Here is a 26,896-nt window from a genome sequence, read left to right on the forward strand (position 1 = left end):
GTGACTCTCTAGGAAGTGGCACCATCACTACACCCTTTCCAGCTGCTCTCTGGAGAGTCAAATGCAAATATGGTAAAACAGGGGTTTTTTGCCAAGGTGCTACATGCTATTCTACCCACATTCTCTCCAAAATGCCCAGAACTGCCACTATGAAAACAGAATTATTCCACTGATTTTCCCACCCTGATCTGTCTGCATCCCCCTCCATTTATCCCCTGGTGTTGCCTGTGGAGAGAGCAAGGACTCAGGTGTCTCTCCCCATTCAGCAGCTCCAGGGCCACCCCATGCTGTACCAAACCTTTCTGTTGCTGTCCCTATGTGTCTTCAAATCTCCCAGGCTCATCCCACCTCTCAGAGACAAATGGTGGTTGTAGCTCAGGAAAGATCAGGTCCAGGTAAGACCATAGTCTAGCAGTAGCTGTAAACTGCACCCGTCTCCATTTACCCCGAATAACCCATCCAGCTGCCAGCAGCTTTGTCTGACAATTACAGACCAGGCTGCTGCTTTAGGACTCGCGAGTGGAGGCTGATGTGGACTTCACAAGCTGTGACACCCACTATAGAACTGCATACACTTCTTTGACCTTCAACACCAGCACAAAACCTTACACAGACACAAATTTATCTTAAAGTCAGGAGCAGATTTAATAGAGCAGGAGAACAGCGTTTTCACTATTTCCGTCTCAATTACAGTCAAACCCCTTGGTGAGTCTCAGCCTTTGGGGCTGTGCCTGGGCTGTCTGCTCCCAGCACTGAGACAGTCGGCAGAATCAGCAGAAATAGCACAACTGGGCAAGGTGGTGGTGATTTATCAATGCTGAAGTAATTCCTACTGACACAGAGGTGAGGAGGAGCTCAGGGTCCACAGGTGCCCCCAAAGACCTGAGAGTTATTCTGTGCCACACATCGAAAGCTGCCGACTTGGCATCTGGCTCCCTAGCCAAGAGCATCCTTTTTTTTTTTTCCAAAACCATTTCCAAACAGCAGGAAGAAGCAGCAAAAGGCAATTTTAACAGTCACGCTACCCTACTGCTATAATTGTCTGAGAGTGCATTATCTTCTAACTCAATAAAGAGTGACCAGTACTAAGAGTCCCAGCACTTTGAGGCAAAGAATTTTTCAAGGAAAAACTAGAAGGTGATTACATCCGTGAAGACAAATGAAAGTATTGTGCGCGCAGATACTTTCATATCTGTCTGGCCCTTTAAAACCAAAATGATAGAGTTCATTTGCATTTAGATCTCTTTGGCTCTCTCTTTTCATCTAAAGACAAATCCTCACAAAGGCTGCTTAATTAGACTAAATTAGATTTCCACCTAGTGGCTTGTCATTCATTAGAAAATGCTGTTCTTTTTTTCTGTTTTGGTAATTATAGGCTGGTCTCGCAGTGTTCACTTCAGGCTCAAAGTATGACTTGCATTCATGATTTTGTGCAGATGAGAGGAAAATTATTCAGTCGCATCAAGTCTGCCCATTTTACAAGTTGGATAAAGATCATCACCGGAGTCTTTTATGTAATGGGGTATACTCTTTCTTAAGTCTTTAATGATTAATTGTAATAGCATATCTCACGGCAATTTTCAAGACTAAAAGCTAAGTACAAACAGTTTGCATGCAAAGCTACTGTACCAGATAGCAGGTGGTTTTCCTTAGATATGGATTTCTGTCGGGGACACGTGTGTGGCCCTCGGTTGTGGGTGTGAGTGAGAATATGGGAAGGGGCAGCTGGTGCCTGGGGTTGGGTGGGTGAAACCCTGCGCTGGATGTGCCATCTGCCTCATGTACCCATTGTACCTAACCCAGCGAGGGGGACACCCGTGTCCCACTTGTCCTTACTGTCCTCCGCTGCTGGCGTTGCATGGAACATCGCTCCCAGAGGGGAAAATCTTTCGAATTGAGATGAAAGGTTTCTTGCTAATAAGGCTACAACTCCCAGTGCAGCTCAGTCAGGAGCACAGGTTAGGGTAGATCATGTGTAGACATACTCTGGGTTAGCAGCATCTCTATCTGGACTATTTCTAATGAAAGGAGTTAAAGCCACAGTAAGGCCCTCAAGCTTCGCTATTCCTGACTCCAATGGCAGCAGTTTGCCTACCCTTTGCTCTGGAAAACTCTCATTTTGCTGTAGGACACTATAATAACTTGGTCTGCCATGCTGAACACAGAATTCTCAAACTGTCTGCATCTCTCCCTGATCCAAATTCAGTTCCCTTTGCTGTCCTGCATGGGCACATTAGTTCCCCACCTCAGTTTCCCCACTATTACAGCAGGATTGATGCTCAGTGGCTTGTTTTGAAACTTCATAATTCAGGGTGAGATTTTGTGGTCCTTCATCAAGCAAGACTTCCTTTGACCTTTAATGTTGATGGAAAGCTTCAAAGATAACTGCCAACTTGCTATTGATAATGTTGGGAGTGGAAGTTACAAGCAGTTAGCAGCAGGCAGCCCGGCAGCCACCAGCCCCTGCACTAACAAACCCAGATTTTCAGGTGTGTTTTCATAGCAATATTCTTGTTTTCCCAACCATTTTTTTTGTGAGAGAGGGAAAATAAGTTTTTCCCTCCACCTTTAAAGAAAAAAAATCTGATCAAATTTGCCTTTCTCAAAACACAGAACATTCCCTTTCTCATCTACCTAAACCTGATGTTGAGTTACTGTCCCCCAGAGGCTTTCAGTGGCTCAGTTCTGATGTATCCCTGCACTTTGTAGCTCACTGCCTTCTTAGAGTGTAATCAAACATCAAGCTAAGTAGCAAATAAATCTCCCAATCTCATAAGCTGCACAGCAAGATCATGTAAATGCAAATGAAGGGCTTGATTTCAAGCTGTCGCGGGGGGAAGGAGGGAAAAATGCTGGGCCTTGTCACCGCAATCACTTCACTCTGCAAGTGCAGTAAATCTGCAATAATAATAGTAATGGCAGCGTGACGGGAGGCTTTACTGTACAAGGGGGTGTAATGAAAAGAGGAACAGAAGGTAGGGAAGGAAGCAGGGCCTGGTGGGTTGAAAATGCACCGGCAAGGGGTTTGCAGAGGTCCACAGGGCAGAGCTGTCCAGGAGGGGACGGGGCAGCCCCGGTGAGTTGGAGCAGAGAGGATTCCTGTGTTTGCCCAGCATCCCCTGGCAGCAACGGGCTGCCCCACATTCAGGGATTAGAAATCTGTGCCTCCCTCTCTCACTGCACCTCTGCAGACAGATCTCCTCACCCTCTCGCAGTTTGTCATCTTCAGAAAATTACCGCAATGCGTGTCAATGGGCCATAAATACCAGGGGATAAAACACAAATAAGGCCTGCAACAAAACCTGGAATCCTTAAAGGTTTTTTACTTCCTTACACCTTTGCAATGCACCCACCTCTTACAAACAGACCCATATCCAAGCCTTCCTCTTCCTTCACTGCGAGAATTTTCCAGCACCGTTAGACACTCAAACACAAATCTAGGGCTCAAAAACCAGGGCTGCACAAATCAGAAACTGTCTGGCAAAGGCCAGGGAGCTCAATAGACCCAACACCACTTGTTCTTCAGCCAGCCAGGGTATCCCACTGATCAAATACCCCAGCACTGCAGCCAGTCTGAGCATGGCACCCTCCAAACCCAACTCAACCATGAAAATTATCACATCCGAGGGGAAAGGATGCATTAACTGAGTCCTTAAAGACAATTTGAGAGAGCAAACAAAGCCTTAGCACACATTTCTCGCAGCCCCGGGAGAAGGAGGTGATCTCTGCAGGATGCTCTGGGAACGCTTCAGGAAAACGTCTAGAGCTGTCTCTTCCAAACGGGCTGTGTAAACAGTATTTAAGATGCTGGATTTTCCTTGCTGAGGTCGTAAAGGGAGAAAAACTTGCAGAAGGTACCCAGAGAAAATTAGGACCGCCTGGGATGCAGAGAGAGATGGTTTTAATTAGAGCCAAGAGGTGGGAAATAAGGCAGAGAAATGACATCTTAATGAGGTTTAATGAAGTTGTCTGCTGATGGGCACAGCTGTCAGACAGATCTGTATTCCAGCCAAGCAGCTTTGTGACAGGCTGAACCTGAATACAGGAAACAGTGCTGGAGCTGGGGAAGAAAAAAGGACCTTCTGCGTCAACTTTGGCTCACTCTCCCCACAGCTTTGTGACACAGCACATCTCCAACACCCCGGGACAAACAAATGAATCCAGCCCATGAGGCTGCAACATCCTTTTGGTAATTTATGGATGTGAAAGGCTGTAACCTTGGATTACACTGAGCAAGATTTTTTTCCTGCTACTTCCTTCCCATTCTTTGCTTTTGTGGGTAAAAGATGTTGGCAAGAAACCAGAGTCTTCTGAGTCCATTGATTTTCTTCAGGCACAGGTTCTCCCCATGTTCAACATGTTTCACCAGATTTTTTTCTTTAATTAATTATCCAGCACCTTCAGCTTTATTTATTCAGTGCAAAGTGACTGTAAAATGCCTCCCAATTGTAAAAAGAAACAGCATGCACTCATTTTGCAGTGGAATAAATACCCAACTGTGTTAACTACACATACTCTAAACAAGGGAATCTTTAAATCCTGTAATTTATTCCATTCTACAGAGTTCTGCATTCAAAGCTCCAGAAGCAGCATTGCCATGGGTTACAAACCTCTCTCCTTTCCTGCAGTTTCTCAGCAGTTTTCTCCCATCTGCCACACCTTTGCCATCACAGCCCATTGCTGACATCACTTGGCTGATCTGGAATCAAAACACGATCCCTGAAAAAAGCCTTTTCCCATGCATCTGAGGAACGCCACACCGTTTCCCTTGTACATCAGTGACAACTAGTCCAAAAATAGCTAGCATGCAAATGCCTATAAATACAGGAGAAACAGATCAGCAGTGAAAGCCACTTTATCATCCCTGGCACCGGTTTATAAGCTTTGCAGGAGCTCCCTAACACACACGGCGCGCACATATGGTTTAGCACAGCCGGGTGATATTGCAGTTGCGACAGCACTAAAAACCCTCTTGCTCGGTGCCACCATGCTCAGTGCTGGACAAACCTGTAGGGGACAGGGACAGTCCCTTCCTCCGTCAGGCTCACAGGAGGCAGATAGGGAATGCAGCCATGGTACACGCAGGTTGTATCAGGTACCCCCCGAGTTGCTTTCAAAAAGCTAATTAATAGAGTTTGTTTGCTGTTACATCACCTTGCACAGTGCAAGGAGCCTGATGAGGTTTTCAAGTCTATCAAAGGACTTTAGCAAGCCCAGAAAATCCATTTTCTAGTGAACTTGTGCTCTTGAGAGTCAGAAGGATACCACACCTAGTATACAGCATCACAACTGCATGGACCTAACAGGACCGAGGGGAAGCATCTCCCTCTCAGACCTGAGAAGCAAGACCCTGGATTTACCCAAAAGAATCACTGTACAGACCTGCACACTCAGTGATCACAAACAGCCAATTTGCCAGGATCTGTAAAGGAGCAGACTTGTCGCAACACGACCAAGCCACCATCACAACACGGACAAGCCACCCAAGCAAGCGGGCACAATCTCACCCCTGTACACGCCGGCGAGGAGCCCAGTGCCACAGCCACCGCGTGCTTTTTAAGTTTTTATGTAGCGGCATTTAGAGATGGGAGCTGAGAAACTCCAAAACGAATGCACAAAAAAATAGCTCCAGTCAAAAAAAAGGTTGAGGAAACATGAGCAAATTCTAGAGACATCAACACATAGCGCACTGGAAAGGTGTCTGTTTTGGGCAGGGGTTATTAACCTTGTTTCTCCAGGCAAAACTGGCTCAGTGAGAGTTTTGTCTGAGCTGAGGGTGATGCAGAACAGCTCAAGCTGCTCAGCAGCACCACACACTTTTGCTAAGAACCCTTTACCTGCACGCTGGGAAGAGCCCAGCCGGCTGGCAGCACACAGCAGAGCCGTGGCCGGGTTTGCACTGTGCTGACTGGGACCAGAACATAAATTTGGGTTTGGATAATGTCCTTGTACAAGCAGCTCTGGTAAGCTGTGCCCCTTGTTAACTGCGATACTACCTCAGCCTGCCATAGGGGCAAGTTGGAGGTGGTTCATTCTCAGTCTCACTCTCTTGGTCCCTGCAGAGAGAGCAGTGTTCACTCTGGAGTGTAATAACAGTCATTTAAATACCAGTGCTCAATGAATCACCCATGAGAAGTGCTATAGTAGGATGTAAGCCCTTTCATTCTCCCAACAAGACCAGCCAACACCTACAACCCTCCAGCTCCTCCAACATCCTTTCTCATAGAAAATAGCCCATCCCAAAGCGCCCACACCACCCCTTAGGGCTCCGGGGGCTTGTTGCCCAGCCCTGCTGTGCTTCTCCCAGCAGGAACACACAGACCAGGCTGCCAGGCTCTCACCCCTTCCCTCCTCTGCCACCTCCCTTTCAAGCAGCAATAAGGTTTCAAGACACACACATCCTGCAGTGACTTCACCATGGAGATGGGAGGGTAGAGACAAAGAGGGGAGCGGAGGTCAGTTAATCCCACAGACTCCACCAGCCTGGGATACACATGGGCTGGGGAAGAGTTCATTTTAAAACTAAATAGAAATGAGGCTATTGAGCTCAAGTTCTCTACTGTGCTATAAATCAAAGGCTCCGCTCCCCCTTTTACTTGCTCCTTATCCTCCCCCTGCAACATGCCTTGCGTCTTGATTATTCCCAGGCAGGAGTGGTGACGTGCTTGTGCTTGGGGAAGTTTGTGCCAGTTTTCTAGGGGAATGCACAACTTGGAGATGAAATAACTCCAAGGAAAGTTAAGGTTAGCTGCAGGGTCTCCCCCGCAGACACCATGACCAAGCATCCCAGACAATGGAGAAATTTAGCCAAATAAGGAGAATTCAAGTCTGTATATACCAAGTCAAGATCCCTATTTACAGCAAGGCTTGGTCACTTTATAACTCGGGTACAAAGTTGTATAACATTCAGCATCCCTTTGGCTTCAGCTCTGGTGAAGCCTCATGGCTGCAAGTTCTCCTTTCACACTGTCACACTCGCTTGTGTCCGGGATTCAAACCTGTGCAAGTGGATCCAGAGCCACTTCTGGTACTTGTGGCCACATCCTGTTACAGATTTTTCTTTTCAGGGGCTTTAGTTTATTAGGAAAGCTCTTCACGCTTCTTCTTTAACTTCACTCTTCTGCAGGCAGAAGTGGGGAAGCCCCTGAGAAATTGCTACACCCTGCCAGGCTTTGATTTTGCATACGGTCTGTACATCCCCAGGACAGATGGAGGAGTTCCTGAAGGTATGACAACACCTCTAAAATACAGACCTGCAACAAAGTCCTAATGCTATCTGGGACTCCCCAGTGCTCTTCAATACTTCTTGTCAAGCTGGAGGTAAAGAACTCCAACATTCACCTGCTTGTATTATCATCACCCGAATTGCTTGGTGACTAGGGAAGTTTCTCTGTCATATTGAAAACTTTTGTGGGGTTACACAGAGCCCAAGCAGAGATGGGTACAGCACCTGCAAAGGGTGATACATGTGGTGGCTTTCATAACTTTGTTAGAGCTCCTACTTTGTGCTCTCAGAGACATTTCCCCTGTGTAATCAGACTTGCTGAGCAAGCCAGGGAGGAGGGTAAGAACATATCCAATTCAGATGGGACATGCCCCCATACGAAACACAGAGGATAGGACACAAAGCTCACTCCACAGTGAAACCACAGCAAAATGCATGCAAGCACTACAAGGCCCATGTACACGGTGCATGAACGCCAGCCTGCCTTCCCAAACAGGAGTTACCCGAGATGCTGATCCTCTCTCTCTGCCTCTCGTGTTTCCTTCCATCTCCAGCCATAGGCCACTGGAACACAGTGGATCAGAACAGGACTGATTTAGTTCAGAAGATGCCTCGAGACTTCATCACCATGAACCGTGGTGCTCTGAAGGCTGGTTATACCACAGCCCGTGAATATAATTTGTACTACAAGGATAAGGACATTCGGCGCAAAGAAGAAGAATGCACTCGCCTCAAGAAAGGTCCTATTAAACTGCCTGCAGACATGACTTTTGGCATCCCAGCACGGTAAGGGGGAAGGCTTGGGACCCTTCTCAGAATAAGATTATCCCTTCCTACCCTCACATCTGATTCTCAGCTAGCAGAGTCCCCAAAACAAAAGTCTCCTGAACCTGGACATGTTACAACTGAAGTCACAGCATCACTTTGGTGTATGATTGCATCTCTGTGTCAGATAATCAACTACCTAAATTTAATCTACATGCCACAACACATGCTCATTCCACCTCTGGCACTAAGGGCTTGGAACCTCTTGAAAATATGTTCCATGACAATCCTTTCACTTAAAGATCAGTTCAAGTTCTTTATCCCACTCTTTCCCACTTGTTAGTTCATTTCCCTACACTAGACAGAAACTGGTACTAGTACAGCAGGATAGAGGCAAAAAAGCTTTTCACTGCTGCATATTCTGCTTTCTGGGGATCTTTCCCAAGGGCTGGAGGGGAGCTGGTACCTGCTGCTCCCCAGCAACCTCTCTAGTAGGGCATAAGCCTACCCATTCATCCCTGGCAATGCAGCAGAAGGTTTAAGACTTCACATTGAGTGAGGTCTTTTGCATCACAGCATCTTCCAAAAGATTTTTATAAAGCATCCAGCATACATGAGCCCCTCCTAGAGTTCAAACAGGTGCAGCATTTAGAAGTGACCCATTTAACATCCCCCGTCATGTATCAGTTCCCAACTGCCTGCTGTGCCTGTTTCTCCCAGGGAATGGTGCAACAGGGGGTCTGCAAAAGAGAACATCATCACCTTGATCAGACTGACTTCTAGGTCTTTCCAGCGCCTGTTCTCCATGAGAGCACGATGCTCCAGAAACACCAGTGCAAGTCCAGCACAAACACAGACTCAAAGCCCCTGCGCAAAGGGGTCTGAAGCAGCCCTGTGGCTGCTGGAGCACGGAGGGGTTTCTTGCTTCATACAGGTCTGGACCAGACATTAGGTTTCATTTTAAGAGCTGGATAACAATCACTACCAGAAAAATAACAGCTACAAATTCTAGAGAAAAGACATGATGAACGGCACTGTGTATTTTCCATGATAGTAAATGGGCTTTGCATATGCAAATTGAATGGATTTTAAAATGGTATTTAATGACAATTTTCGTAGCAGACATTAACATTAATTGCATCAAAATGAAAATGTAGCATTAGCTTGCTGTTAGCTGCAAATGCCCCAGCTATAAAGCTTTATCTTTATCAGTATCAGCCCTCACCGATGTGACAGGGCTGCTCTGCAAATTGCAGGCAAAAGGGCTTTTATGTTGCAAAAGTATCCCCCAATGTAGACCAAAATCAACATCAATTTTGCTTTATTTCTTCATAAACAGAGGTTAAATGGCTGCCTGTAAGAAGTCTAGGCACGTTTCAAAAGTTTTAAGGAAAATCTGCAGACCCCACAACAGCAGAAGTAGTGGGAAAGGGCTTTTAATTTAAAGTTATTGTACAACTTGCCTGCTCCCTAATAGCTACCTTTTATGCAGACTGATTGTATTTATCCCTTTACTTTAAAAGCACGTTACACACAAAATCAAATTACTGGAATTACCAATGAGTTTTTACAGCCATTTCGGTAAAAGGGGGAATTTAACACACTTTTCCGTGACTGACAAGTTGAAGATAACAGCTTTGGTGAGCGCTCCCAGCCCAAGCTGGTCCCTCGTCACAGCTGACCAGGTTCAGCAAGACCTGCCCTGTTAAAAATGACTTGCCTGTCAGTGGATTTAAGTTGCTTCTGCTTTCGGACTCTAAGCCCCGTACTACTGTGTTTTAGTGCTGCTAATTGGGAAGGCTCTCACAACTAACACACACACTTGTCTGGGGACAAGAGAACAAGGGGCATACAGTCTTTTTCCATGACTCCAAGCACTTGATTACCTTTGGAAATACCCACTTTGATAAATATCTCCAGTGCAGGGAGGTTTTTCAACAAGAACAGAGCCTGCATGTCGTTCCCTAACCCCACGCACAGCACAGACAGGACAGCTGAGCAAAGGTGCTTTCACACCACTCTGGGAGCTGCTGCAGCCACCCTGCCTGATGCTGGCAATGCCATGGGACAGTCCCCAGAGCACCAGTGCCAACCCTCCCATCTGCACACCCAGCCCCGCTGCAGCTCTTCTGCACATCTGGAAGCAGCACCCGTGCTTATAAAGCCCAAACAACTCCACAGCTGTCACAGGAACCTGTTTGTGGTGTTGCAGCTGTCGGTGGGTGATGTCCAGGGGGCTTCTAAGCCCTGGCAATGTATCTCCAGCCCCTTCTCAGGCCCTGGGCTGCACTGCTAAAGGCTTCTGTCTCCTAAAGACATCAAGGTCAGGAGTTCTAGCCCTCAAGAGTACAAGCTCTCATGGATCATCCCAAACAGAAATGAACACAAATGCTGCGGTTGCTATTACTGTCTTATTAATCACGCCCTGGCCCTGCTGCTCCCTCCAGCATAGCAGATCGCTTATGCCTCTGCTTTCCGTTCACCATGGACGTGTGCTGCATTTCACAAGGCAGCGTCAGACACTGGAGTGAGCTTTCTGAAGCTCTGAGGCCTCTTTCCTTTCCTGGGATATTTACCTTCAAAGGTCACCCATACCCCTCTATTAATTCCCTGTGGGCATCTTCCACAGGAGAGAAACAACCCTGCTTTTTTGCTGATTCCCCCCCATCCTCTCCCTCTCTTTTCCCAAAGAAATGTTTGCTACGAATCATGTGGCCAGCTTTGTTGTGAGAGTCATAAAAAGGACATTTTTCATCTCTCCTTTTTCCTGCTCTTGCTCCCTTCTCGCTCTCAGTATCAGACAGAGATTTATTCCCTCCCTGATGCCTGTGGCATTCGGAGCTGGGAGGGGTCAGGGGAGGCACTGATGGGACAATAATAGATAATACAGTGGTTCCCCAGGGTCTTGTCCAGCGCCGTAGCCGATCCATCAGCAGGCAGCGCTCGTGCCAAGGTCAGCGGTAACGAGGATGCGGTGGGGTCCCAGCATCCCCCATGGGGCATCCTCCAGTCAGGCTCCCCCAGTTCACACTCCGTTTCTGGTCTCTACAAGAGCTGCCTCGTGCAAGCCACAATTTGCAAGAGTGCACGTGTCCATGGAGCTCAGGCACTGGGGTACCGACCACGGTACAGCACACACATGCTCAGCTTCACCTGTCCCAGCCCTCAGCCCCACCACAAATGGGTCTACAGGTTTTAATTCAAGGAAAATGCCCATTATCACAATACCTCCTCTCCAGGAGCTAAACCCATCCCATCCACATGCTCTGTGCATGACACATCACTGCAAGAAGTTTGTGGATAGGGTTCCTGTTCTCCTGGACCCAAGTCCTAGGTCCTTTCCTTTAAAATAACCCTCAAACACAGTGCTACTAGCAGGTGTATCCAACCCCCGTGCTCTTTGTGTAATGATGATGTAAGAGGGAGGATCCAGGGCACTGAGCAGGTTGGGTTCTGATGAGACAGAGATAATGGAGATCTGAAGACAGAGGGTCTGTGAAGACCTCCTGGTATCAATACAGCTTGGTATTCAAGGTGTATTTGGAAATTCCAATACATGTCAAGACCCACATTTATCCTCCTAACCACCTTTTCTGTTTGAAGTTAACTGTGCACCGAAATCAGCAGATATTAGATGGTCGTTTTTGGAACTAGAAGTAAGCACTAAGATATGGATGCTGTCTACAGCTAGATTGATTTGCACAAGGTCACACAAGGAGTCTGAAGCCAAAACACACCAGCACACAGTTGGTACCCCAAGCACAAGCTTTCTCCCGAGGAGCTAGCAGTGCAGAGCTCATCCTCAGCATGAACACACTGTCCTGCATTTCCAGCGCTGCTTTTAGAAAACAGTTTCCATTTGCCTCAGTATCAGACAAGCCTCCTAATTCTGAATATTGTGTCCCAGAACTTATTCCTGCACACAAGGACCGCACAGCCCATCCATCCTACGCCTGCACCTCCTTCAAACCCTGCATGGCCACAACCCGCCTGCAACGCGCTGCCATCACACTTGGCAGTTGGCCTGTAGGTTGGGCTGACCTTGGGTGTGCTGGCAGGATTTCCCTGGCACTCTGTCATCCCCCCATCTCCTGCCGGGTCCCACCTACCGTCTGCCTTCGCTCCAACCATCCCTCTCCTGAATTTTACATCCCGTTTCCCTTCTAACTTCATCTTCTCTTACCATTCCACTTGCCATTCTCTAAAACCGGTCTTAATCCTTTGACAGATGCTTTGACCGCGTTCCTGCGGCAAACGCATCTCTCCAAAGTGCAGATTCACCGCAATTTCTCTTCAAATTGTTACAGTTGGCCAAGGGTGTCAGTTATCCAGCACCTCCCCTTTTCTTTGTATCATTTGCAACTGTCCTAATGCTCTGTGGACAGTTGTCTCACTGGCCTTTAGCAGCTCAGCTGGTACCTTGGCTGTCCCTGCAGCTTCCTGGCTTAACTGACTGCTCTGTCCTTACCCTTCACCTTCCCCCAGAAGGGAGGTTTCGATGCTCATCCTTCTTTGCAAGTGGCCTTTCCACCCAAAGTGCCCGTGATGTTTGCACACAGCCAGAACAAAGTTTAGAAAGGTGCCCCAAAGATGTTTAGGTATTTCCAGCACCTCTTTGGCACAGGGAATGCACTGGTGGATTTATTTTTGAGACATTTAAAGAACATTTGAGGTCAGTAATACATGGCCCTGGTGAAAAAGAAAAAAGAAGCTAATCTTGCCATAGACCAGCTGCAAAGATATGTAAAGAAACTACTGAAGAGCAGAGTTTCTTCCTGGAAAAAACCCACCAGGAAAAGCTGGACAGGCAAGAAAGATCAATATTACAGCAAGCTCATACCTGATCCACAATCACTGGAAACCAAACAAATACAGAGAGTGTAAAGCCACAAAAGCCCAAAAGATTGGGGCAAACAAGTTTTAGAAAAAAAAAAATCTGAGCACTGACAATGCAAATCATAAAAATGTAACATAGTGGCTGGAATCACTGTCAGGCTGAAGGCACCACAAAAATGCAACCAAGTGAGAAAAAAATATAGGACTCCTATCAGTTCAGATAATTGCATATCCTATCCAGTTCCACAGCAGAAAAGCACTTTGTGTGTCTGCCACCATTCTCACATGGCTAAGATAACAATTTCTATTTCAAGAATCATTTTCTCCTGCTGGAGACGTTCCAGGCTGGGTACACGCTCGCATCACTGCGGGTGCATCGGCCACCGCGGAGCTCACACCTCATCGCCTGATTGCGCTGCCTTGTGCCCGGGTGGCCGCAGCATCTGGGTGGGCAGAAAGACCTGGTACCCCCGTCAAAAATCCTGCGTGCACTCTGAAGATACTGGTTTCCTTCAGCATAGTTATGTACTGCAGTTGTAATAGTTTCTGATTGCTTCAGGCTCCTGCATTAGGAGAAAATAAACAGCCAAGTCATGGTTTGGCATAAGGTTCAAGGTCCTGCACGTCAACCCCAGAGCTGGGTAAAAAGATCTAAGGAATGGAGATTTAGGTCCCTTATTACACTGATTAGGAAAGTAATTTACTCTCTCACATAGAGTGTTGTCCATGGGCTTTTCTCCATGGATTACAGCTGCCTGAAAAATTCCTACCAAAACTTTTAGCATCTAAAACTACTTCTTGCCACAAGTACACTTCCTCCCTTGCAAACTTTTGCAGTCCATGCAATGAAAACCTGGGTGAGGGCGAAATAGCCACAGAATCTTTTCTTTGTGAAAGCAAAGCTTTTCAGCCCTCATTGACATCTCTTCCTTTCAAACAAAGTCATGTTCCCACCCAGCCAGAGAGGTTCAAGCACAGGGTGGAGGTCAAGGGGAAGACCTTGCTCTTTGATTTGTTTTGCTCAGCTTTGTGGAGTTTTATTTATTTATTAATCTCATCAGGATATTCTGCATTTCTTGATGGCTGCAGCCTGAGCATTGTTCACTCTCGGCCATGGACTGAGACCTCCAGGCAGAGGTCCCATAATCACATCCCACCTGAGTTTCTCAGAGGGTAACGGCAGATTTCCAATCAGTAGGCAAATACGGTGAAGACAAATCTAAATTATCTCCAATTAAGCCAGCAAAATGGCATCCTCAACCCAAAAATCAATGCTAATACACAAATTCCAGCTTTTGAAGCCAAGTATTTAATGGGTAAGAGCTGGCTCAGTATCTCCCCTGCAAGATACATGTTTCCCTGTGTGCATTTAGGACCATTCCAAGCAAACATCTCACTCCAGGCCTGGGAGGGAATAGTAAAGCAAATTGGTGCTCTTGTAACCATGTGTACTCCTAAGTACAGCTATGAGCATCTGATAAATCTTTTAAAGTGCATGTTTACAATGGATTTTATTCTTTTTACTGTTCTATACATACGAGCCCTCTGAGCAAAATAACAGATCCTCTGACACTTAGAAGAAGCCACTGCCACATCGGCTGCCCACAGTGAAATAATTTATATTGTTATCTCCCCATCCAAATTACAAGCACTGTAAAGAAGCTTCAGAAATTCAGAGTAATCAGTGTTTCGATGGCACGGATCCTGCAGCTGCCGGGCGGGTGGAAGACCCCCCATTTCAACTGAGAGTTTTTCCCATCCCAAAGACTGCAAAAAAAACACAAACAAAAATTGGTCCCTGAGTGTTTTCTACCCATTTTTCTCTTGTTATTTTCTTCAGTGGTTAATGGAAAGTGAGGACAAGCGGAAATCATTTAAAAATGATCTTTCAGGCCTCTCCATGGGTTTATTGCCAGGACCTGTTTAGAGGACCATAAAGCTGTAAGGGGCCAATAACTTCACTGTATAGTCCACAAGCTCCTTAGGAAAATGAAGAGCCTTTACATTCACACACTGTTTTGCCATCTCTCCCTCTCCTTACAAACACACCCACACGTGTGGGGGAACCACCGGAGCCGCTAATTGAATTCACTCTTGTGAAAGCATTAACAAATTGTAAGTGACCTTTTATACAAATTTCAAAGTCAAGAATTCACCACCAACTGCACATCCCTCCTCTGCCATTCACCCTTATGCAAAACCCACAAACAATTAGAAGAAATAACCAAGAGCCCAGCGGCCCTCTTTCCTAATTAGCTGCAGGAGGCGATGCTGGGGAGTGTGGCTAAGTGCTTCAATTACCTCGGCCCTCCTCGCTGCCCTCGTTAGAACAGACAGGTCCACTGGCCAAAGGGGAACAATTAAGGCAAGGCAGAGCCAGGCAGTTTGCGGGGCGATGCTGGGGCTGTGCCGGCTCTCACACGAGGGCCAAAGCTGTAATCACGCCCCAGATTCCTGCTGGGCTACACAGAGACAAATTAGTGGTAGATAGATTGCTAGCTCCAACCCATCAGTAACGAGGGAGGAAGGGAGACAATATAGCAGTCCAAGGGAGCTGTAATCAGAGCTTTCCTGTGCTATCAGCCCCCTTGCAGGGCAGAGGGAGCTGAGCATTAATGTCTCACTGCTTGCCTGCATCAGTGGTACCCCAAAGCCCTGAGGCAGCATCACAGACCCTGAACAGCATCACAGACCCCAGCTTGTGCTTTATTTGCTGAAGATAATCTGCACCAGCTGCACCGAGGAGCCACGTGCTCCAGAGATGCTGGAGAACAAACCAGTTCCCAATAAGAAACCAACATGAGCTGGTTTGGCTCACCCGGCTGCGAGCCAGGGGAAGATCTCTGTATGGACACCGCTACTCCAGGGCAAATCCTCCCCATCATGAAGTACACAAGAAAGGGATACAAGGTGGTGACCCCTGCAGCTGTCAACCCCAAAGAGAGATCTTGGCTGTGCAGCAAAAACACATCATCCTAAATGGAAGAACACCAGCAAGGACCAAACCTCACTGAAACCTCATTAACCTTTCAAGAAGGGGTTAAAGTTTCAGGATATCCAGTGGTGTTTTAACAGAGGTTTAATATCACAACAGGAAAAAAAAATTCAGTTACATGATTTATCTGTTGCGTACGCACCCGTGCAGGGCCAGATCCTGTTGCCACTAAGCTGCCATTGAAATGGGAGCAGTGTTTTTGGTGCAGCCCAAAGAGCTGCGCCGCTGCCAGAGCCCGTCCTGAGCTCTGCAGGAGCCGGGGGGGACACCCAGAAAATTCAAGGGCTCAAGTTTATGCTAAAATATTTACAAACCCCTTTGCTTTCAAATAATGTAAGAAAAAGGCGATCACAAGTCAAGTTTTTATCCTTTTACAACACAACTTAGCAATCAAATTGACTGCACCTTTTAAGCAACCCCCTTCCTGAGCAAAGTCCTTTGTATCCACTTTTGCCAATTATCTTTTTTCCAGTTGATAGATAAACCTTTGAAAATAAGTTTGAGGGGAGACTGACAACCTTGAAACCTCTAGAGCAGCGTGCCATTGACGGGTGCCGCTCCCCGAGCTCAGTATTATAGATAGATTTTAATTTCATTTTAACAAAATAGCTGTCTCCAGTGGAAGAAGCATCAAGAGCTAAATGAGGACCCATCTTGAGCTGAAGCACGTTGAACAGACCTCAGCACTGTCATTGATTTTCTGGGAAGAAAAAAACCGCCTCTGGCTACTAAACCAAATTAGTAGTCACTGATGACCAATTATTTTGCCCCACTGTGAACGGAAAGGCGTACTAAAATTCCAGTTTGTCAGACCCAAGGCTCTCTTCTCAAACACCTTTCAACAAGCGTGTACCAAAAGTCCCTCAGATGGTTCTGACGCCTTCCTGTTTTCGGCAACTTCTCCTTCTCCAAAGTTTTAATGAGCTGCTGCTCTGAGGACGGCCTGCCACAAAGTGAGCCCTTCCCAGCGCCGTAGAGCACTATTTGGCAGGGCACAAATCACAGCTGTCAGGATTTATACACACATACACAAAAAAAGTGTCAGCCTAATGTTTGCAAATTATAATTACCATTTCTCTTGCATGTCCCTGGTGCCTTCATTTTAGATAAATCCCAGCTCTGAGGTATCAGCTGCAAAGCACTGAAGGCTCATATTGAATAGAATAGATTTAACTAGTTTGTAGCTCATTTAAGGCCTACACTGTTTTATTTTAATATTGTTAATACTTTATTATACTTTTTAAACATTGTTTTCACAGTAAAATAGCCTATTAGGAGGCTGCAGCTTCTTTTCCAAGAGATTTCTGGCAGACTAGCATACCACATTGTATAACCAAGTTAGCAGGCGCTTGTCATTTCAGTTGAAAATAGGTCTGTACCCTGACTCCTGAAAGTAAATTAGAGAGAGATTCTATTAAAGAGACAGGAAGTGTTTCAGGGATAATAGTTTTGAAAATGTGCACAGATAAATTTTAAAATATTTAGGAAATGTCAACATTAGAACTGGCTCCAACTATTTGACTATAAAAGGAAGCATCTGATTATTTTTTTCCACAATTATAAATAATTTGTTATATACTATCAGAATTTCTTTCCCTTTCCTTTTTGTGGCAGGGTGCTTGTGCCAAAACAAGGAGATCTGAGTTACTCCAAACGAGATGGATTTTAATCCACAATAAGCATTTTCAGGGTATGCTGCCCCCACTGCATCTTCAATTACAGCAAAATCCTCCCAGTTCAGAGGGGTGACAAAAAGAAACGGAACACGCAAGCTGTTCAACCCTGTCCTTAAGTAACACTAAGGCAAGAGGATGTTTTCCCAAAGACCAGCTGCAAATCAGAAATACAGTTGCACTGCCAAGCAGCGCCAGTCCCGGGGCCAAAATGCTGCATCCACTCCAATGAGATCAGCGTTTGACCTACAGAGAAAATGCTGCCTGGCTGAAATTTCTCTGGTCACCTTAGTCAAAGAAATGTGTTACCTGATACCTCCTACTCTTGCCCAGTTTCTTAGTATTTCTTCTCAAAGGAGGCAGGAAAAGCCAGACGAAGCCTCACATCCTGCAGCCCCACCAGAGCTTACATGTGTAACTCTGCACATGAGTCATTCCCACCAAAGAAGCGCTTCATGCACGTATCATCGCAGGCATGATTCTATACTTTGCTGGATCAGGACTTAAATGCGATTAATCACACGGCAGGGAAGGATTTCTGAAGAGCATCAACCCAAATGTGTCCTTTCAAGCATTTACTTATAAGCCAGCTGTGGGCTAATCAGTCACCAACTGGCTGGTCCACTGGAGATGGTAAAAGTCACCTCCATAGAGATGTGAAAACACATTCAGCTACCACAAAAAACAATAATCAAACACCACGCACAAAGGCTCAGTGTATTCCTGCATCCCTCCCTGCTATTCCTGCACACCAGGAAAGCTCCTGCCTTGGAGAGCAAATGGACAGGCCAAGAAAACAAGCACCATGCGCTTGTGCCAGGACTACCAAAATTTACACCATGCAATGAGACTGGAGACCCACCCAGACAATACACACTCAGCCACAGGTTTGCCACATATTTTTAATCCTTTGTAAATATTTTGCCCTGCTCTGATCAGTACGAAATGCCAAACTAGAAAGGAAGGAGGGCAAATAAAAGGGGACAAAGGGTAAATGTCGGTGTCCCCTTTGGCACAGGGTGTCTCCAGACAACAGTGTGAAGCAGCACAGCTGATTTGTAAGCCAAGCCTTGAAAAGCCCTGCAGCATGTGATCTATGAAACAGGAGGTCTGCAGAAGGATGTCTCCTCTGATATGAATGCCCCCTTGGGATGTATATTGCTAGATCGCACATCTAGCATCATTAGAAAACACGACCATAGATTAGGCTGTTTTGAAGCATGCGGTGTGCAATAATTAAGTAATAAAAGTCACCACAGGGGTGAAGGAACAAGAAACAGAAGAGTTACTATTTGCATACGCGCTGCTGGCACCCTCCGTGATTGTCGAAGATTCTCCAGGCTGCTAAAAGCTGACTGCTACTGATTTGGGACCCGCTTCTGCCAAAAGCCACAAAGCACCAGCTCACTTCATGGCACACGGGCCCTCTCTGCAGAAAACCACCTTCTGGTGGAGCTGGTGGCCCAGAAGCAGCCCAGCGGTCCCTAAGGTCTTGCAGTTGGCTCAGACAGGCAGGGAGAGCTCTGCCTTTTTGGTGTGGGAGCTGCAGCCCAAGGCAGTACAGGCTACAGGTGGGAGCAGAGCCATGGCTGATGGCTCCACACTGTCACCAGTTGCTGCTAAGATGGGAAAAATCCCTCCCCAGCAAGAGGTACAAGGACTAATAGAACTTAAGCTTGATGCTCTCCATCACCTTCAGGTGTCTGCTTCTGGGGGTAAAGAATAGCAGCACAACCACAGCAATAAGTGATATGCTGTCCTCAAGGCGAGAACCCTGCTGCTGCCACTGCCAGTTTTGCTCCCACAGTGGCTGATGAAGTTAAAGTATCTTACTTGCAAGGAGCAATTTCAGGTTGCAGCTCTGCCACAAGCTGGTCAGGTTAACACCAGCTCCCAGCAGCTGAACATGACACTGGCCAACAAGCAGCTGCCTTTTATTTTTGTCTCTTTTTTAACAGAATCATGGTTATCTGCAGCTCATCTCTGCTGCTGTTCCCCCAGCCAGGATGCTCCCTGGTACCCTGTTTCAAGGGGCAAATACTTCAGGTCTGTGCAGCTGAGGCACTAGACCCAGGCTCAGCAGTTCAGCTCCCCTCTTTGCTGCAGACACCTCACCATCTGCATCGAGTCCGGTTTAATCCTATTCAGACTGCTTAGGACACCACTTAGTCCTCTCACTCAAACCATCATTGCATCTGCTTGCAGCTGTTTGACGTACCACAGTAGTGATATGTTAATAGCGAAAGCAGTTTTATTTTAGCAAAACACACTTTGCACCCAGCAGCTCTTCCCAGGCAGCCGCCATGGCTGTGGCAGCCTGGATGGGACTGAGCTCCAGGGTGGCAGTGCAAAGCCTTTCCCAGTGCAAGGGTTTATTCATGTTCTCACCAGTCACATCTTCCAAAGGGCAGAGCATGGGGAGGTAAATGGAGGCATTAGCCCTGGAGATTATATTGTTTTCTTTTCAATGTTTTCCAGGCCTTCCACTCCCATTTTTGACATCCTCCAACACAGATACAAGGAGCTGTGGATGGAGCAGCAGAGAGCACTGACAGTAGCCCAGCGAGTGGAAACAAAAAAGGTGATAATACTCTAGCACAGCACCGCTACAAGGCAGAAACTCCCGCTGTCCCACCCCACAACAAAGAGGCTTCTCCCACTTGGGAAACCATCCTCCTTGACCACTAGAAAGCTGGTCACACAAAGCCCAGCTGCTTCCCAGCCAAGATGAGCCCAGCTCCAGGCAGAGCACATCCTGGGGCGTGGTGCTGTGGGAGTGAGCACTAGCTGTGCATATTGCAATGTGTGCGTCTGAGAGTGCTCTGGAGACAAAAAGGAAGGGTTGGTTGCTTGGGTCATTTTTAAGTATTTTTCTCTCTGGAGATATATACAGGAGCTGAGCAAACTTTTGCAGGTGCTTTGGCCAAGGCCTTTCAATGGCTTAAATACCTTGTCCCACAGAGATACTTTTCTGACCATCACTAAGCATCTGTCTGCACCAATATCCCTCTGGACACGGTTAAATTCCTGGTTTCACTTAAAACAGAGGCTCTGGTTGTCTTTGCATCACCACAATACTAAAAGCCCTTTCTGTAACAAAGAATTACACTTCAAATTATCTGGTATTTATGTCATCCTCATGGCAGGAGCCCTGCAGACTGTCCTTTGAACAGCATCAGCTCTGCTCAGGTTGCCTGTGACAGTGGACAAAACAACAGAGCAGCCAACAAGCATTGGCAGCTGTTAGAGTGCAACCCTGTGCTGTTATACCAATATTGTAATAACATTTAAAAGGAGCCAATGACTGTTTTATTAGTTAATGGCTCAAAGAAGAGTCATGCTAATATGGTAATGACCAATTTCAATGGGCTTACTGCCATCACAAACTATGCTTTATAGTTGAAGTACAAGAATACAGTGTTCTTAATTAGCAGCTACTGTAGCAGCTACACAAGCCTAGGATGTTGGAAAGTACATCCCTACCTTATCTATTAACAATTGGTAGTTTTAATCACTAAGTTCCCTCCATCAAGCTCCTGAAACCTCCAGCCACCAATTACCAAGTTAGGCAGCACAAACCTACATTCTGGACCACAGAGCAGACAGATTCCCCAGGGTTTCACACAGTGGCCAAAACATTCCCCAGGTACCTGCACAGGCTTGTGCTGGGACTATCAAGCACCACAAGCTGCAATTAATCAGGAAAGTAACACACAGGGGTGGTGGAAGTGACTTTCCCAGCTGGTGATGGGCGGTTTGGAGCACAGGGTTTCCTGCAGGCAGTGCTCATGTCCCTGGGATGCTCTATAAAACTTGTCCTGAGAGCTGGCAGCTGCTCATGTTTTCCTCACCAGTATGTTTTCATCAGTATTAGCCATATGGATATGAAAAACTACCCAGATCAGGCACTTGTGACCATCAGCCCAAAATGACTTTGAGTCTTGTTCGTCCCAGTATCACAACATCGCACGACACCAACCTGATGGATGTAGCTGTGCAGCTGTTTCAGACCATTCTTGTTTGCCTTTAGTTACAGAACAGCAAACCGCGTGAAACTCGCACAACACTTCTGCGAAAAAACCCACAACCCACCAAGGAGGAGTCCTTCTGGCACCTGCCCCGCTTGGAGAAGGTATGGAGCACTTGATTGAACTCAAGGACACCCTCTAACCTTGTCCACGTGCCCTGATAACACCATTAGCACACAAAGGTAGACATGATGCTCTTGCCTCTGAGACCCAGACCCTAAAATACTCCCACGCTGGATGTATTAAAACTTCAATCCCTTTTGGACTTCCAGATGGGATGATTTTTGCAGCCATAAGCCCTGGAAGATAGGCAGCAGTTGCCCAGATAAGGGCCTAATGACTTATTATCAGGGTGGCCTCTGTTCTCTGCTGGTGTCCCCACAACCATCCTACACGAGCAGTACTATCAAACCTGCATTTTGGTAACCTGCCATTTTACCAGCTCTCACCATAACTAATTCAAGCCACACCAGATGTTTCAAGCAGCATTTTCACCCAATAACTAGAGATTTCCAGAAAGTCTGACTCTTGACACCTCTCTAAACTACCTGATTGACAATATTCACCCTGAGACTGAGCAAAGGGTCTGGCCAGGTTACAGATGTACATGACATTTCCTTTAATTGATCCAAATAAGAGCCAAGGTGAAGATTTCTTGTTCCAGCAATGGGATTGGAACATCTCCCTGAATTCATCTGCTCATGCTGCTGCGCTCTGGGGTACTTGTTTGAATTCCATTGGCTTTGTTTGTGGTGTAAATTACAGGGACACTTCAAGTGAAGAGCTAGGGGGCATTTTAGAAAGGAAGGGAACAGAGGTGGGCAAGGGGAATGGAAAGGAGACACCAGAAAGTCTGAAAGCATTGAAACCCCACAGGGAGTTTACATGGCCAAAATAATATCTGGCATTGATAGATACCACTGCAAAGAGCCCCTCAGCCCTCTACCCAGCCCTTGTTCTGATGTTGGTTTTTTTTTGCCATGCTGTTGGTTTCTAGCCACAGTTTAAAACAACTAAGAAGCCTTGTGACTTCCTGAAGCTAATTTACTTGTACAAGTTGGAGAGTTTCAACCAAGAAACGTATTTTGCTCCACCTTGATATATTCCTCTTATGTCCTGTCTAAGACTGTCCGATTAGCATATGTCAGTAATCATTTATCCCCGCTGCCTGTCAGCACAGAGCTGCTGCTGCGGCTAGTGTCAGGGAAAGAACATGACCGATCGCTGTTAAACAGATTGTGTAAGTCACACGAGATATTGGGGCAAGGCTCCTCTTTAGAGCTCCTCTCACCCCAGACCTCACCATCACTATTCATTTTTCAGCCTGTGTTTTTCTTCATGCTTTCCCTTTTTCCCCTCCCTGATTGTGTTTGGGTTCCTCCCCCAGCCACAGATCTCAAACCTATGGGTCTTTTCTTCTCTCTGCCTTTCTTCTCCTTCCTCTCCCCTTCCTTCCCAGGAGCAGCATCCAAGGGAGGAGGAACAGCTCGTTCTGCAGAGCCTCTGCAGATTTTTTTGTGCTCCTTTCTCACTACGTTAACCTGGAAGGCTTGCAGATCTAACAGGCATGGCCCGTAATGGAACTTGGATCAGGAAATTAATGGCTTAGTTGAGTTTCAACACAGGGTTGAGTTCTCTTGAATATCCATAAACATTTACCCAGTTCAAATCAGTAACAACCCAGAGAAAGTTTATGGTTTCCAAAGACACTTAGTACCCTCCAAACTTTAACCAGCTTGCCTGTCATCTCCATATTGTGGCATATTTGATAGTCACAATACAAACCAGTAAGTCAACGCTGACCATTCCACAATAGATTTCCAGGGCTCTGTCAAGTCAACCTAGGAGGATTCTGGTAGTAACACCTCACACTTCAATGTAGGACAGAATTCACCCATGTGTCAAAGTAGCCTCACATACCATGTGTCACTGACACACACCAGGGTTTTTCCTTTGCTCGTTAGAGAATTCCAACTCACACAGACATTCAAGGTGGCTTTCCTAGGAGAAGAGTCTTGTTTACTTGACCAAACAGGGAGAGGAAAGAAAATGCAGCAACTTTGGACACCACTTTTGTCAACATGCACTGCCTTCCTGAGCAGATGAAAAGAGCTGCGCTCGATGCGCGATATGAATAAGCGATAAGCAATTGACGAGCGAGTGTTCGGGTACCTTGGCAAAAGACTTAATTTGCAACCTGGCACAAAATCAAAGGCTCTGTCAACGGCTGAGCGGCTCTCCCGCGTGTGCCTCGCGTTACCTGGGAAAGCTCTGTCAGGTAAACTTCCACTGAAAGTAATTAGAGGAATCCCCACTGTATAAACTTTGCAGCAAGATTCTGGGCTCCAGAATTTGATTCTCACCAGGGATCCGATATCTGCTCACAGCCTGATCCTTCATCAGAATTAACAGCTGAGTTTTAACACATACACACAAAAATGTTCCACATTTTTTTTTAATGCTTTACCTCTATTTTTGTCTGAAGAGCTGAACTGACAAGCACAGCTCATGTAATCTTGCAACTGTTGTCTTGTCTGAAAAGCCATAGATTCTGCCTAAATAACCTGGGCTTGATATGTGCAGCATGTGGTGGGCTGGCTTTTCAGATACCGTGTTTATCCTCCCAGGTTTGAGGGCAGCAAAACTTAATGAAGTTGGAGTGTAATAGAACTTGTCTCCTGGAGCCTAAATCATGCTTAAAGAATAAAACAATGAGTTCAAGAGCTTTCTGTCATCATGGCACCAGATCAAACCTCCCTTCAGCTGGGATTTTAGCTCACCTGATGGCTGTTCAATGTCCACCATGAACTGATGGGTCCCAGCCCAGCAGTGACAATCAGTGGCCTTCAGTGCTATAACAGGCACAATGCAAAAAGAAAACACAACACTCTGCAGGGTTCCAGGTGGGCAGCAGAGACCCAGCTACCCTGAGCACATCCCCTGCATATCTCCACTGGGACCACAGCAGAGATGTCACCTCACACACCACAGCCATTCTGTGACCAAACACAGGCTCCAGGTCCCAGTCACTACATTTTCTTGCAGATTCTGCAGGTTTTCTCATTTTGCTTAAACAGCTTGAATCACAGCAAAGCACTTCCATGGTCCAGCCTTTCCCAGTGTCCTTTTGCACATGTCCTGGGCACTCAACCACTCCATCACACCCTAATGCTGCCCTCTGCCATGCTCAGCCCTTTCCTCGTGTCTCCTTCAGAGACATGGTAACCTGGCATTCCTCTGCCATTTTCATTGCTCTCCAACATCTCCTAAATCACACCATAAAACACCACCCCTCCCTGTGCAACCCTCCAGTCTGGACCACCTCCAGGGCAGGTTCCACCTGCATCCAAGCCATGCTGCCCAAAGGCAGCACAACCAACTGCTGGCAACCAAAGTTCATTTCTGTTATGGAGATATTCACCTATGGAGGAACAAGTTTGGGGTTCTGGCAGCCCCACAACTTGCAGTAGAGTAAAACCACACACTCTGTGTTGAGTTACAGGTGAACACCTTCCATTGGTTTCAGTGTTACCTACTGTTTTGTACACAACTCCACAGAAGTGCTTTCTAAATGGACTTGAGGTTCCATTCACAGACCTGTTTTGCCTTCTGCAGAGATGCTCTTTACCAACTGACAACTCAGTTTGATGTAAAACTCTTGGCTGGCATGAAAAGGATCAGGATTCAAACCTCAGAAATGCTTGAGGTCGGTACAAAAACTGCCAGTTCTGGTCTGACCCCAGGACATCTGCCAAAGGGACACATGCTCGGTTACAGCTCCAGTGGGTTAATTCTCCTTTAGTCGCACTATTGCCAGGCCAAATGACCAGTGAACTCCAGCAAACATCTGCAGCCCTTATTTTCAGGAAGCTAAAGAAAATCCCAGATCTCCATGTGGCATGAAATGCTGCAGCAAAAAATTGCCGAGCATTTTTTGAAACCTTCCCGGGTCTGAAGCAAATAAAGACCATTTAGCCCGGACTCTCTTGTCCTGCAATTCCACGCGTTCTTGGAATTAGAAAGGTGGGAAGAGAAAAACCAACCCCATTCATTAAACCAGTTAAGTGCGCTATTGCCAGGAAAAGCCACAGTATTTGTAACCCTAATAATCCAACGCACACCTCCGAGCGCAGCTCATCTTGGACAGAATAACGTCTGTTTTAAAAATACCTGCCTCTCTCTAACTTGTCATGGCATTTGTTGACAACCCTATTGAAAGCCGCTCTCAGTGCAGCTGTGAAGGATCTTTCAGCACCTCTTTCTCTTTCCTAGACAGTTTTTGAAAGGGAGAGGAGGAAAACACAAAAAAAAGCACCATCAATACAAGGGGAAAAAGGCATCAGCAGCCAACATCGGCTGATGAAGCGCCTCACCTGGGCCCCCAGCGCACCGCCTCCAATTAAATCAAAATGGTTTGTTTTTAATGGTCTTTTACACTGACAAGTGGGCTATCATTCCAGGCCTAGAGAGCTGTCAGGGAGCCGAGGCAAATCCTTCGTTGATAATGCCCAATGCTTCCAATTAGGAGCCGAGGCCGCTCCTGGCGCACTAACGATTCCCCAGCCTCCCCCAAGGCCCCTTCGGCTCCGGCTGTTTCGTCTTCCCTCTTCCTCCGCCGCAAATTACTGACACAAAACGGAGGCGCCCCGGTGCCTCCTCACCACGCCGGGCCCCGGCCCTGTTGGATTTAATGAGGCGATGGAAGTTTTTTGCAGATCTTTCGCTAAATTCTTTTCTTGTTTGACAGCTGCTTGAGTGTTGACCTTATAAAAGATTTAGTGTTTCTCATTATTTTCTGTCAAGCTTTACAAGTGATAGCTTCACGGAAATCATTTGCATCTCGATGCGCGCGCGCGTGTGGTTTTTGTCTGTACGGGGATGCTCGGTGCAGTGTACGTCAGTGTGTACACTCTACCCTTCTCCCGTATTGTGTGTTTTATTCCCTCCTAACCACCAAAAAAAATTCTACAAACATTGCACTATTGTTTTGGGGAAAAAAAAAAAAAAAAAGGAAGGAGAGGACTTAAAAGGCCCAGGATTTGTTAGACTCCTGTAAATGAGGAAGGTTTTGAAAAAGGAATAGAGATTGGTTTCCTGTAAAGAGAGCTCAAGAAAGTGTTTTGTCACCTGCTAAAAGGGTTCGATCAAATGGATGATGGAAAAAACAGGCAGAGGCGAGGGGCAGCTTAGTTGTTAAAGTGGAAAAATCATACAGGGCTGGGAAGCTGCCTTGGAGCAGGCACAGACATTTCCCAACAGCCAAGCATGGAGCCCTCCAGAGCAGGAGGAGAACCTGGTGCTGCTTAGTATAACACTTGCTTCAGCCTTTTCCAGGGTTCACTCTGAACACCCTCCACAAACCGTTTAATCCAGC

The 26,896-nt window shown here is 46.5% G+C and overlaps 1 protein-coding gene across 1 annotated transcript in view; it reads left to right on the forward strand.

Moving 5' to 3' along the window:
- Positions 1–26,896, forward strand: part of CFAP77 (cilia and flagella associated protein 77) — a gene marked incomplete at both ends in the record, with an annotated part of 56,333 nt that overhangs the window by 27,085 nt on the left and 2,352 nt on the right. Inside the window, 4 exons of the mRNA XM_082067900.1 lie at positions 7,127–7,226; positions 7,780–8,011; positions 19,973–20,075; positions 21,525–21,626. Coding sequence (XP_081924026.1) covers positions 7,127–7,226; positions 7,780–8,011; positions 19,973–20,075; positions 21,525–21,626 — 537 coding nt within the window. The remainder of the gene's footprint in view (positions 1–7,126; positions 7,227–7,779; positions 8,012–19,972; positions 20,076–21,524; positions 21,627–26,896) is intronic.

The sequence above is a fragment of the Streptopelia decaocto genome, assembly GCF_964273445.1.
Source record: "Streptopelia decaocto genome assembly, chromosome: 17".
Taxonomy (NCBI): Eukaryota; Metazoa; Chordata; class Aves; order Columbiformes; family Columbidae; genus Streptopelia; species Streptopelia decaocto.